Source organism: Antrostomus carolinensis, unplaced genomic scaffold (assembly GCF_000700745.2).
Source record: "Antrostomus carolinensis isolate BGI_N321 unplaced genomic scaffold, ASM70074v2 scaffold14512, whole genome shotgun sequence".
Classification (NCBI taxonomy): Eukaryota; Metazoa; Chordata; class Aves; order Caprimulgiformes; family Caprimulgidae; genus Antrostomus; species Antrostomus carolinensis.
This window is the reverse complement of record NW_010299050.1, coordinates 53,351-64,625: the sequence shown is the minus strand read 5'-3', so window position 1 is coordinate 64,625 and position 11,275 is coordinate 53,351. Positions and strand designations below refer to the sequence as shown.

Below are 11,275 nucleotides of genomic sequence, written 5' to 3'. Positions count from 1 at the left end.
TGCTGAACCAAGAAACTCTCAGTTTACCCCCAGCTCTGTTTTCCTCAACTTTTGTTCAGCCCCATCATCTACCCAGTTGCTGTCCAGTTTTTCCTGCCCCCAGTCTGTGCAACTGACCCTATGATTTAACTGGGTATTCAGCAGGGCTGTATGGCATTACATGATCACACTGCCCCATGTAAGCTCTTGTTTGCTCCTGTCTCTGTTTCTGTGACCCTGTTTTATATAAAGTTATCAAAGCAGGAGGAACAGCTATTGCATTATTTATATTTATTTCTTCTCTGTTCTATTGCTTGATTTTAATGGACCTTAACAAAAGCATGCTAGTTGCATCTCTGAACTATGCCTAGTGGTAGTGTGCAAATGAGGCCTGTGTTTAGCCCACACCACCAGCTTCCCGTAGCATTTCAGTTGGTAACTCACCCTGGACTTTTCACATACTGTGAGGAATGCTCTGGCCTGTGGGGTTTCCAATGAATTTTGTACTGTGTGTTGCAGAAAAGAAGGCTCTGGGGATGGGAGTGGTGTGCCTTGACCTCTTTCCTTACTCATAGTAAACCTCTTTAGATTTACCAACTAACCTTTCCCACCATGGCCCTGGGGTGAGCGAGACTTGGAAATGCTGGCCACAGATGGAGGCTGGTATTGATGGCAGAAGGTGTGCTCTGAATACAGACCATCCCTGACCCATGAGCAGCATTGGCATGAGAGGGGTTGGGGAAGAAGGCATTGAGAACAAGAAAGGGACCTAAAAAGGAGCAAGAGGCTGAAGGGCTGAGAGAGGTGGAAAGGGAGACAGGGTGAACCCTTGATAGAAGAAGGAAGAAAACTAAGGCAGGGCAGGTTTCTTGGAGGGGAAGATAAGGGGCTGTGGGCTGCCACCCAACTACTGCATTTATATCGGAGAGCTGCAGTCCTTACACTAATTATCTGCTGGAGCTGCAGCCAGCACCGACAGGGTCCTGCATCCCTTGCACACAAGAGTGCAAGGCAGAGCTCTCCGATTTGGCATGGTTTAACTCAGAACCAGAAGCAGGAGGGCAACAATCCCACAGCCCAGAGCTGTGTCACACTGTATGATGCTTCAGCTCAGGTCAGCATTAGTCTGAGCATCTTTGATCACATCACTGCTCAGTGGAGACTGGTTCAAGGGCTGGGCACTAATATGGGCCAAAGTCTGCTCCCTGTAAGTGGGCAAAAATAATTTTTCATCCTCTTCCTGTTATTGGTCACTCTAATGCTGGCCAGCCCCTGATATAAATTCAAGGAGAGACAGACTTATTTGAATGTATACCTTGCAGCAGTTGAGTTGTTCCTGTGCTTAAATTAGTTGTAGGTCAGCAATCTTGAAACCTTTTCCATGTTATTGTCTCTTCCCCTCTTCCCCTTTGCACTCGATAGAAGGATCAAAGTACACACACGTCTCTGTGAAGGAAGTCCTGGGTGATTTGCAGGAAGGCTGTCACTGTGTTCATATCCTGTAATGACAAAAGGGAGTGATTTGTAAATAAAAGAAGAGGGAAGGATGAGAAGAAAGGGAATGGATGAACAGGAACAGTGTTTCTCTTTATCCACTCTCTTCCCCCAATAAACCCCCACCTCAAAAGACACAAAGATCTAGATGCAAGAACAACAAAGTACCTGCAAGGCACCACAGTGTTTCTGCAGTGCTGCATTGGCCTGGCAAGGTAAAGCCAGGAAGTTGCTTAGGTGAAGGAAGGCTTTGGGCCACATTCAGGTGAAACATCAGCTTTTCCTTTCCATTCCTAATATGCTCGAGCTGCTGGCAAGCTCGGCTGTGCTTAGATGGGAGTGGGAAAAACAAGAGCTGCTGGAGAGAGAGCTCGTTCAGGCTGTGTCTGTGCCAAGGAGTGCATTTGAACAGAGTCCGACAGGACATGAGTTGCTGAGCTCCAGGCTTGGCCTGGCAGGAGCGAGTGGCAGAGGCAGGGCTAGATTCCTATGGCAGGATTGGCACATCAGTGTCAGCGGGTGATATGTTCCTGGGGCAGAGGTAAAACTCCACACAGAGCTGAGCTAAAATCTGAGCTCTCTGTTGCCCAGACACAAACAGGGATGGCAGGAGCAGAGGGGAAGGACACGGGGGTCTCTGTCTGGCATGGTTTGTGCTGGTAGGACAGCACAGCAGGGGAGTTTGCTGAGTCAGCAACTCTTCTGAGCTTTAAGAAAAACTATTCCTGGCTGCTGCCAGCACTTCATGCAGATCCAGGATACGGTTCCCAGAAGTGTCCCTACATATGTTAGCAAGAAGACAACTGTCTGCACATTTTGCAGCAAGAACGGTGTGGCAACAGCGCTGATCTGTGAGCCTGGGGTAATGGATCTCCTGAAAGGAAAACTGTGGAGTACAGTGCTGATGGGCTTAATCTGCTGACTGCCGGTGAGCGGTTTGTTCTTCCTGACTCCGAGGAAGCTGCAGACAAGCCCCAGGACTGGAAGCAGGCAGACTACCAGCCGCAGGGCTGGGGCCATGCAGTACAGTGCAGCCTCCTTCATTCCAGCATCCTCATTGCAGGGACAGCGGGTTGGGAGAACTACAGTTCCCAGCACCCTTTTGTGCATGTCCCTGCAAACTGCAGCTCCCACAACCTTTTCATGAGCCAGAGAGGATGTCTGTGGAAATAAATGCCGATCATTTTCGCATAACACTCTGCACCTCCGAAGTTCTGTCCGGTCCTGATTTGCATATTTTGTTACTGTTATTTTTATAATTACTATTTTAATATAAGTATTATTTTAAGTTTTCTTTTATTTCTATTATTAAATTGTTCTTATCTCAACCTACGAGTCTCCTTACCCTCGCCCCCAATTCTCAGCCCTATCTCCTGGGGTGGTGGGGGGTAAGTGGGTGAACGGCTGTGTTGGCTGCTGGCCAAGGGCTAGCGCAGTGAAACCACCGCAGTCCTCCAGCGCAGAGCATCCTTCCTCCCCTCGGGACTCCCTTGACTGTCACAGGAAGGACCCTGGCCCCCAGGAAACGCGGCTGCTGCGGAGGGAGAGGCAGATAAACTACAGATCCCGGCATTCTCCGTCAGGCAGCACCTGCGGCGGTCCCTGCACGCCGGGGGGTGGGGATGAGGATGAGGATGAGGATGAGGATGGAGGGCGGGGAGAACACGCAGGGCGCCGTGGGGCTTCGCTGCACCTGGGACATCCCGCCACCCGCTGGCACCCAGGCCAAGTGGGTGAGGCTCAATGTGGGGGGCACCGTCTTCCTCACCACCAGGCAGACCCTGTGTCGGGAGCAGAAATCCTTCCTGTGTCGCTTGTGCCAGGGCGAGGAGCTGCAGTCGGAGCGGGTAAGGCAGCTGGGTTGCCTCCCGCGCCCTGCCCCACCGAGCATGGGGAGAGCTGGAGGGATGCAGGGATGGAGCTGGACCCCGACAGCTGCAGGAGTAACCGAGTGGAAAATGCCTGCTCTTTCTCCCCCCTCTACCAGGAAAGATTTCCCCTTGCCAGATCCCAGCTTGCTGTGTCGTAGCCTGGCACCTGTCTTCCCAAACTGGGGAAAAGAAAAGAAGCCATCTCCCCTCTGCCCTTGCTCTCCTGCCTCTCCATCACCCCACATCCCCTGGGTCTCCCTCCCAGCTGGATCTGCCTGAGTCACCCTTGTCCCCTACAAGAGGGCTCTGCTCTCCTCATGGGCCTGTACACACAGTTGGAGAAGGAGATTGAGGCCTATTTTTTTGGCTTTCTCAGCTGGGTTGGTCCATGCTGAGGTGGGCACACTGGGTGTACAAATACAGGAGTTAAAATCCCAGCTGGCCTGACTTGGCTAGGGACTCTCAGGGGCCCATGGTTTCCAAGGAGTCTTAGAAATAGTGGACATTTTTGTATAGGTTTGTATTTTCTTATAGTCTGGAACATTTGAGGGTTGGTTACAAGTTTCCCATGGGGTTTTTCTCCTTGTGGTGTATTTCTGTTGCTAGGATGAGACTGGTGCTTACCTAATAGACCGGGACCCCACTTACTTTGGACCCATCCTGAATTTCCTCCGTCATGGGAAGCTGGTCCTGGATAAAGATATGGCTGAAGAGGGTGAGTCTTAGAGCTCAGAAACTTCCCACTTAACATCACTGCTGTGGCTATGACACATTAGGACTTGTCAACTTGTTGTCTCTCATTCTGCTTCTGGAGGTTGATGTGGGAATATTTGAGAGGGCTGTCCCTGCAGCTCTTGGAAAGCATACTGATGTTTACTTTACTAAAGAGGTTCAGAGTAGGTGAGGAAGGCATCCTACAGGTGTTGTGGCTTCACGACTGTTCATTCAACAGATATGTCACCAAGACAGAAGTAGGTTAGATCTCTCAGCCTCAATAAACCATTTTTTTTTACTTGTTCCTCATTCACTTTTAACTAGGCTCTGTGGCTGAGTTTTCTGTTGATGGCTGAGTATTTCTAATTAGGAATGAAAATGCAGAAGACCAAACAAAAGCAAGCTCATGTCTTCTACTGACTATAATAAAGACTATCGTTAATCACCGATATGCAACGTATGCTACTAGTGCTCTGATGGGTTGTGGGCTACAGCGATTCCAGTGGAGCAAGCCAGACAAACCAATCCCTTATTTGAGGTTGATAGGGGGTCTGATAGGATAACTCAGTAACCTCACGGTGTTACCAGCCAGCAGTTCCTGGTGTGTTGTTATTTTTTGGATGCTTGAGTCTAACAAGAAGCCAGTTCCAAAGACAGGCTGTGCTGTCCAGCGCTTGCCAGCCACAGTTTCTGCATGTTCATTAGTCTTCTTGTCTCTTTCTGTTACATATTATTACCTAATGCAAGGAAAATTTTCTTCAGAAATATCTTATGAGTTCTAATTCCAAAAATATATCTAAGCAATGGTACAGAATTGTAATAAGCACAATTCTGAGGTGTTTCCTACTTGACATTTTGTGTAATCCTGGGGTCAAACAAAATTCATCCACAGGTTTTAACATCACATCTGAAGCATAAACAAGAGTCCTGTTCATGGCTTAACATTTCCTTTTGTTCCTGCTGTAGACACTCAGGCTGGCATAAAACTAATCCATTAGATGATTCACTCTTTGAATGAGGGACTCAGAAGAGGTCTGAGCCTGTCAGGTAGTGAAGGATCAATCTCCCCACCTATATTGTGTGTGTACTGACCTGGGAACACGTAAGTGTTGGCTCCTAGCCTCCTTTCCCTCACTGACCCTCTGGGAACCCACCTCCCTTTCCCTGAAGGCCTGTTAGCAAACAGGTGAGTCTTAGGAGAGGTGATGCAGACACAGTAGAGAAAAAACCCAAAACACTTCTCTGTTTACCTGCTTTGAGGTGAAGCACAGGGCAGAGAGCCAATGATCTTTTGAAGTCATGCGGGGCTGCAAGGTGGGTGCAACTCCAATTGGCCCAGGATGAAAGCTGTGATTTTCTAGGGTCTTTTGGTGACAAGGTCAGAACAAGTTGTGGTTCTTTGCCTTAAGAGGGCCTGAACAAGGTGATAACTAGTAGTCATTGAGAGAGGCTGGAGCCTACATTTATTCTTCTTGGCCAGTTATCTGGGAGAGGTATTAGTAGTCCTTGGCACAAACCTTCACTGGCAGCATAAGGAAACTGGGGTGAGCATTTGAAATGCAATGCAGAGAGACAGAGTTCAGTTCTCTGCAGTAAGAATTTCAAGCAACAGAAACCTGTTAAAAATGAGGCTGTGATGTCATTTCTGCTTATGGACCTTGGGAAGCTCAGAATTTATCTTTTGCAAGCCAAAAAACACAGGTGGGCTATTAACTTTCTGTCTTTTTTTCTCAGGGGTCCTAGAAGAAGCCGAGTTCTATAACATTGGTCCTTTAATCCGAATAATTAAGGATCGACTGGAGGAGAAGGACTACACAGTAACTCAGGTATGGAGAGAAATGGCAAGGAAAGATAGAGTGGGGTGGGTGAAGGGGGGAATGTGGAAAGGGAGAGGTGAGTCTAGAGGGAGAGCAGACTTGGGAGAAGCAGCAAGGAATGGAAAGATGCAACTACTTGGGAGTTTATGTCCTAACATCTACATAGCAAAATCTTGCAGGGAACAGGCCACCACCATTTTAGTTACAATAAACAAGTTACAGGCTTGTTTTGCAACCCCAGAAGTAATGCTGGATGTAGTCTCTGAAACCAAATCAGCTCCTCTAGCTTTTGGAAGAAGGTAGCTGGTTGCTGTGGGATATGGAAGAATGTTTATGAGGAGGGCGAAGGTGTCATGGAGGAGGGCTCTGGTGTGAAGAGTCCTGGGAGTGTAATCACAGTAAATAACATGGGGTTACCTATAGAGAAACCTGGAGGGAACAGGTGAAGTCTATGGAAAAGTTAAATGCAGAGAATGAGGCACAAGAAATTAATACTGTGTCACAATCACACCTTGTCTTGGCCAATAACCTTTAAGAATCTGTCTTCTGTGAGTGTTGGCTGATGATTCACTTTTTATCATGTCTGCCTCAGATTGTAAGCCTCTAACTTGCAAAACCCCATCAGCATTACAAATGACTTTGTAATGACAAATGCAAACTCCCCATCAAAAAAGCCCGCTTTAACCTGGGACATGGGGAAGAAGACAGGTCTATCGAGGAGGGGTACTACCGCTTCATTCAACAGCCTTAGCATCTGAACATTTTCAACATGTTCTACAATTTTGCTGTCAGGTGCCTCCTAAGCATGTCTACCGTGTGCTACAGTGCCAGGAAGAGGAGCTCACTCAGATGGTTTCCACTATGTCGGACGGATGGTGCTTTGAGCAGGTATGGAGAAGGTAGAGGAGGGTGGGAGGGGGTTGTCTTTTGGGGGAAAGATCATGGATACCGTACAGTGCCCAGGCATGGCACCTTGCTTCTCTGAGAATATTGGGTCAGTCATTGATGGTGCTATTGCACTGGCTCTCTCTTGCCCCTTCTCTAGAGGTTTAGAGGATACTGTGTGAGGTTTAAGCTGGTTTGCATCCTGACTGACTCCTCTCCTTGTTCTCTGTGCTGCCTCCTCAGTTTAGTTATGAAGCCCTCTGTTGGGTGTATGGATTTGACTCCATGCTGCAGGGTGGGCTTTCTCCCTTGCTCTCCTGGTGGAGTGGATGTTTGCAGAATCCACATGTGTTTGTGATTCTTGCTCTCATCTTTTCTAGCTTGTGAACATTGGCTCATCCTATAACTATGGGAATGAAGATCAGACAGAGTTCCTGTGTGTGGTCTCCAAAGAGCTGTACAACTCCCCTGGTGGCCTGAGCTCTGAGCCCAGCCACAAAGCCAAGGTGAGACCAACTTTGCTATCACCCTGCTCTCGTTGTCTATGAGATGCCTTACTCTTGTTTACTCTGTCTTTCTTTCATCTCTTTACTGTGACTGTGGGGCAGCTCAGTGGTGAAATACAGGGGCTTGTCCTGATGTTCAGCATCATGGCATTACACCCATTGCCCATAAGGAGGAGGGTGTGTGTTGAGAGTGGTGGTGTCTGGCTGTGGGTGGCAAATGGCTTTAACAACTGACCCTGGCACTTCTCATGCTACTCTGACATCCCCCTCATGCCTCCTCATGACCATGCTGTTTGTGTCACTCTGCCTCTAGGATGTGATTTCTCTGAAGGTTTTGCAGCATTCTCTTTCCTTTTGCTGAGTCACAGCCTAAGGGGCAGGAGGTCACCTGCTCCCCTTTTGAGGGAGGGACAGAAATGTGTGGCAGTGCATGACATCCTGTAGACACCTAGGATACATGAAGGGGGACCAGCTGATGGCAGTTGTTGGGCAGTGGGATCACAGCACTTGTAAATGGGTTAGATAGCCCTGACATGGTACTCCTGAGGAAGACAAGTCTCTTTGCTCCCTGAACCAGAGCTAAGACAGCTTGGCTGTAGGGAAGGGTCCCTTTTTGTTCCAGTGTCATGACCATTGCTTTATTACTTTGTGTGTCAGAAAAAACTGCCATGGCTCATCTTGCAAGTGTCTCCACTCTTTCTTCCCTTTGTCCTGCATGCTGGGCCACAGAGCACAGAGGAGGACCCAGAGAAGGAAGTGGAGGAGGAGGAGGAGGCAGAAGCAGAAGCAGAGGAGAAAGGTGCCGCAAATCCTTGAGGAAAATGATTAAAATAACCCCCCAAGCGTAGACCCGTCCACCTTTCTGGTGAGAGCTCACAGCTAGCAGCAGGGAAGGACTAGGGCAGGTGGGGGTGTGGGGTAAGTCCTCTCCAGGAACAAGAGTCTCTGTGGAGATAAAGCTCACAGGGGGAAAGCTGTTACTGTAGCTGCTGCTTTATAAACTGTTTGGTTTATTTATGGTTATATTTTTATTTGCAGACTGTCCATCTATTCAGGATTGCACTAAACTCTTTCTTTCTTTGGACCCTCCCTCCTGCTCCCTTCCATGTCCGATCCGCACTGTCAGTCACCTGCTTCCCACCCTGCCCCACTACCCAGCCTCCAGCATCCTTCCCTCCGCTCCCTTTGCCTCCCAGGGCTCAGAGTGGTCCCTCTCTGGGACCCTGTCTCTGTTCCTCACTTTTCCTCCTCTGCAGGTATGTTCCTTGTATGCACTCTCAGCTCCCACCAGCCTGAGCTCTGCCTGTGTGACTCACTTCCCTCTTGTGGGTACGGCCCCAGTTTATAGAGCTTGGGGAGGGAAAGGGAGGGAGGGGAGGTTGACTCATCCCTAAGGTGGCTTTTCTGATTCTCATCCTGTGTGTGCCTTTACCTGCCAAGCAGGCCTTACTGCTCTGGACCAGAGGCTCTGGCGGCAGAAAGGAGAACACAGCTGGGAGAAATGAAGAGGGGTGGAAGTGAATGCAGATCAGGCAGGGGTGGCACAGGGAAGGGGGGGAACTCTGCCACGTGTGTCTGCCTGACAAGCATGCCAAATCACTTCTCCAGACTGCTGTCTGCAGCTTCTTTGCTTGCCAGCCCGAGAGTGGTTTGCAGAAGGCAGCCTGTGATTTTCCCCTCCCTGCTCTCACTTCCCTGGGCTTTTCTCCACTACCTCTGCCAGGGTGAGAGCGCAGTGGGAGAGGGTGGTGAAGGCAGAGTAGAAGTGGCTGTTCCCTGCTCCAGATGTTCTCACAGCTGTGTCCGAAATGAGCCTCTGTGCTCTACCTCCTGTGAAGGGAGGCTGCCTGGCTGGGGTGCATGGGGCTGAGTACAGAAAGCTTTAGAAGGAGGATTCCTCTCTCATACCGGAAAACTGGCTCTTGTTAAACCAGAGTGCTCTGTGCCACTCTCTGTCCTGGTGGAGGGCACTTGTTAGCTGGCTGACATTTCTCTCTCCCTTTATTCAAGAGCCTCCTTGTCCATGGCTGTGGGACCCAACTGTTATTCTCTTAAAAGTCAATGTATGTTAATCACACGGACTTTTCCTTCCTTTTTCTCTGTTCTCCCACCCTCCTTTTTTTCTTCTGTTCTCATTTCCTCTGTCATTTCCCTTTTCTTGTTTCCCACTCTCCCCTCCAAGCTCAATCACCTTTTTTTCCTGTTCTTGATTTTGTTTCTCTCTTTTTCTCTCCTTCTCTAGCTGTTACAAGCCAGAGGTCTGAGGATGTAATCCTGATACTCCACTCCAGCCTTTTAATTTCTGGTTTATATCTTTATTTTTGTACTGCAGCGTACAGCAGTCCTTTGCCCCACAATGACACTCCCCCGTCCCCTTCACATGCAGCCATTCTTTCTTACAAAGTCACCTCAGAGGCCTGAGCCTCAGCCCTGGAGGAGGGCAGATGCTCCAAGGAGCTCCTGAGCTGCTGTAGGGGCTGGAGCCCACGGTCCCCTGCCATGCCTAGCAGGGTGGCTTTCCTTGATGTCACAGTGGCCCCTGCTGGGGACATCAGTGATCAGCCACTGAAGTCTGCGGTCCCTTCCTGAACACCCTGGATGTGACTGGGACCCCGAGGTGGTGGCAGCTGCTGTAGGACCAGTCCTCGCCCTTTGGCTGTGGCAGGCAGCTGGTCTGGGCTTGTGGCCAGAGCACAAATGCAGATCTACTGCCCTTCTTTGGGCCACCTGCACTCCTCGTGGGGTGTCCCTGTGCTGGGTATCAGGCTCCTCGGTGCCTCTCTCCCTGTCCCCAAAGCAGCCCTGTGTCGGCAGCATGAGCAGGAGACAGGTGTGCTGCCTGGGTACTGGGAACACACTGGCACCTCATGTCATGTCTGCTACCATGAGGAGATCCCTGCTTTGGGGAGCGGGGTGTTGGCTTCACTGCTCTGTCTGAGGACACTAGGCTGTAACTCCTGAATAAAATTCACAGTCTGTTCCTCTTCGCCTGTCATTTCAAGTGGCAGAAATTTGGCGCTGGTAGAAGGGGGTGGGAGCTGGATAAAAGAAGTTTGGATTCATCACTTGGAGCCACCAGAAGCTACTTGTGCTGCACCTGTCTTCTGAGGGCTGGAGGTACTTCCCACTGCATCTGTACTGCATCCTCACTGCAGGCAGCTGGGCCACAGAGCAGGTTTGCTTATTGGTATCTGCACCTTTAAATCATAACAATAAGCGAGGACTGCCTAGCTAGAGTACTGACCCCACTGTGCCTGGGACACAGCTGAGAGGCAGGGCAGGGATGTGGAAACTTTTCCCAGTTGCCAGTGCCAGGATTGGAATTTGGTCAAAAAGATACAAACCCCAAGATAATATTTAACAGAGTAAGGCAAACTAGAGCCAAAAAACCCCTCAAATTAATTTTATTTCTAATTCCAGACAATGGCAAATTGTGTGTGTGTATATATATATATATACACACACACACGTATATGTATATCTTTAGTAAAAAATCCACGCACATAGCAGTCACTGTTTAAGCACTGTGCCCTTAAACCTTCTCCTTTACTTCCTGGATTACCTGAGTTAGGAGATGGAAGCAGTTGAGATGCCCTCATGTTAAAGGTATTTAGAAGGGCTGAAGGATGGGGATGGGAGGCTGCTCCAATGTTTTTACTGAGGGGCCAGGGCCTTTGCCTGAGGGAGTCCAAGCACAGTGGTGGAGGCCAGGTGCTGCTCCAGCAGGGAGGCAGGACAACGTGCTTGGGGGTGTGATGCCGGACTCGTGCCTGGGAGTCAGTGAGATGTGAAGAGTTGTCTGACTGAGCTCAACAGCACACTGAACAGCACATGCCAGCTAAGAAAAGAAGCAATTAAGGAGATGGAAGAGGAGGAGTGATGGGAGGGGAAGAGGGAAGAAGGATGAGCAGCAGGAAGGAAGAGGGAGGCAGATTGATTTCACAGTTACTGGAATCTCTAACTACATCAGTCATATTTTCTTTCAGCAAATGTTCCAGCATAAGATTGT

General features: G+C 49.3%; 1 protein-coding gene across 1 annotated transcript; it reads left to right on the top strand.

Annotated features, from left to right (window-relative positions):
* Nucleotides 1-3,113: 3,113 nt before the first annotated feature.
* Nucleotides 3,114-8,082, top strand: KCTD17 (potassium channel tetramerization domain containing 17). Its single transcript, XM_029083668.1, has 6 exons — nt 3,114-3,320; nt 3,951-4,059; nt 5,793-5,884; nt 6,668-6,763; nt 7,141-7,266; nt 7,996-8,082. The coding sequence occupies exons 1-6, from the start codon at nt 3,114-3,116 to the stop codon at nt 8,080-8,082; spliced, it is 717 nt and encodes a 238-aa protein (XP_028939501.1).
* The last annotated feature ends 3,193 nt before the right edge of the window (nt 8,083-11,275 follow it).

What these genes read in the sequence shown, in the direction of transcription:
- KCTD17 (XM_029083668.1), top strand. Translation starts at nt 3,114, where the DNA reads ATGAGGATGGAGGGCGGGGAGAACACGCAGGGCGCCGTGGGGCTTCGC. An exon ending in TAAAGATATGGCTGAAGAGG is followed by an intron (nt 4,060 to 5,792) that starts GTGAGTCTTAGA and finishes TTTTTTTCTCAG; the next exon opens with GGGTCCTAGAAGAAGCCGAG. An exon ending in AGGACTACACAGTAACTCAG is followed by an intron (nt 5,885 to 6,667) that starts GTATGGAGAGAA and finishes TTTTGCTGTCAG; the next exon opens with GTGCCTCCTAAGCATGTCTA.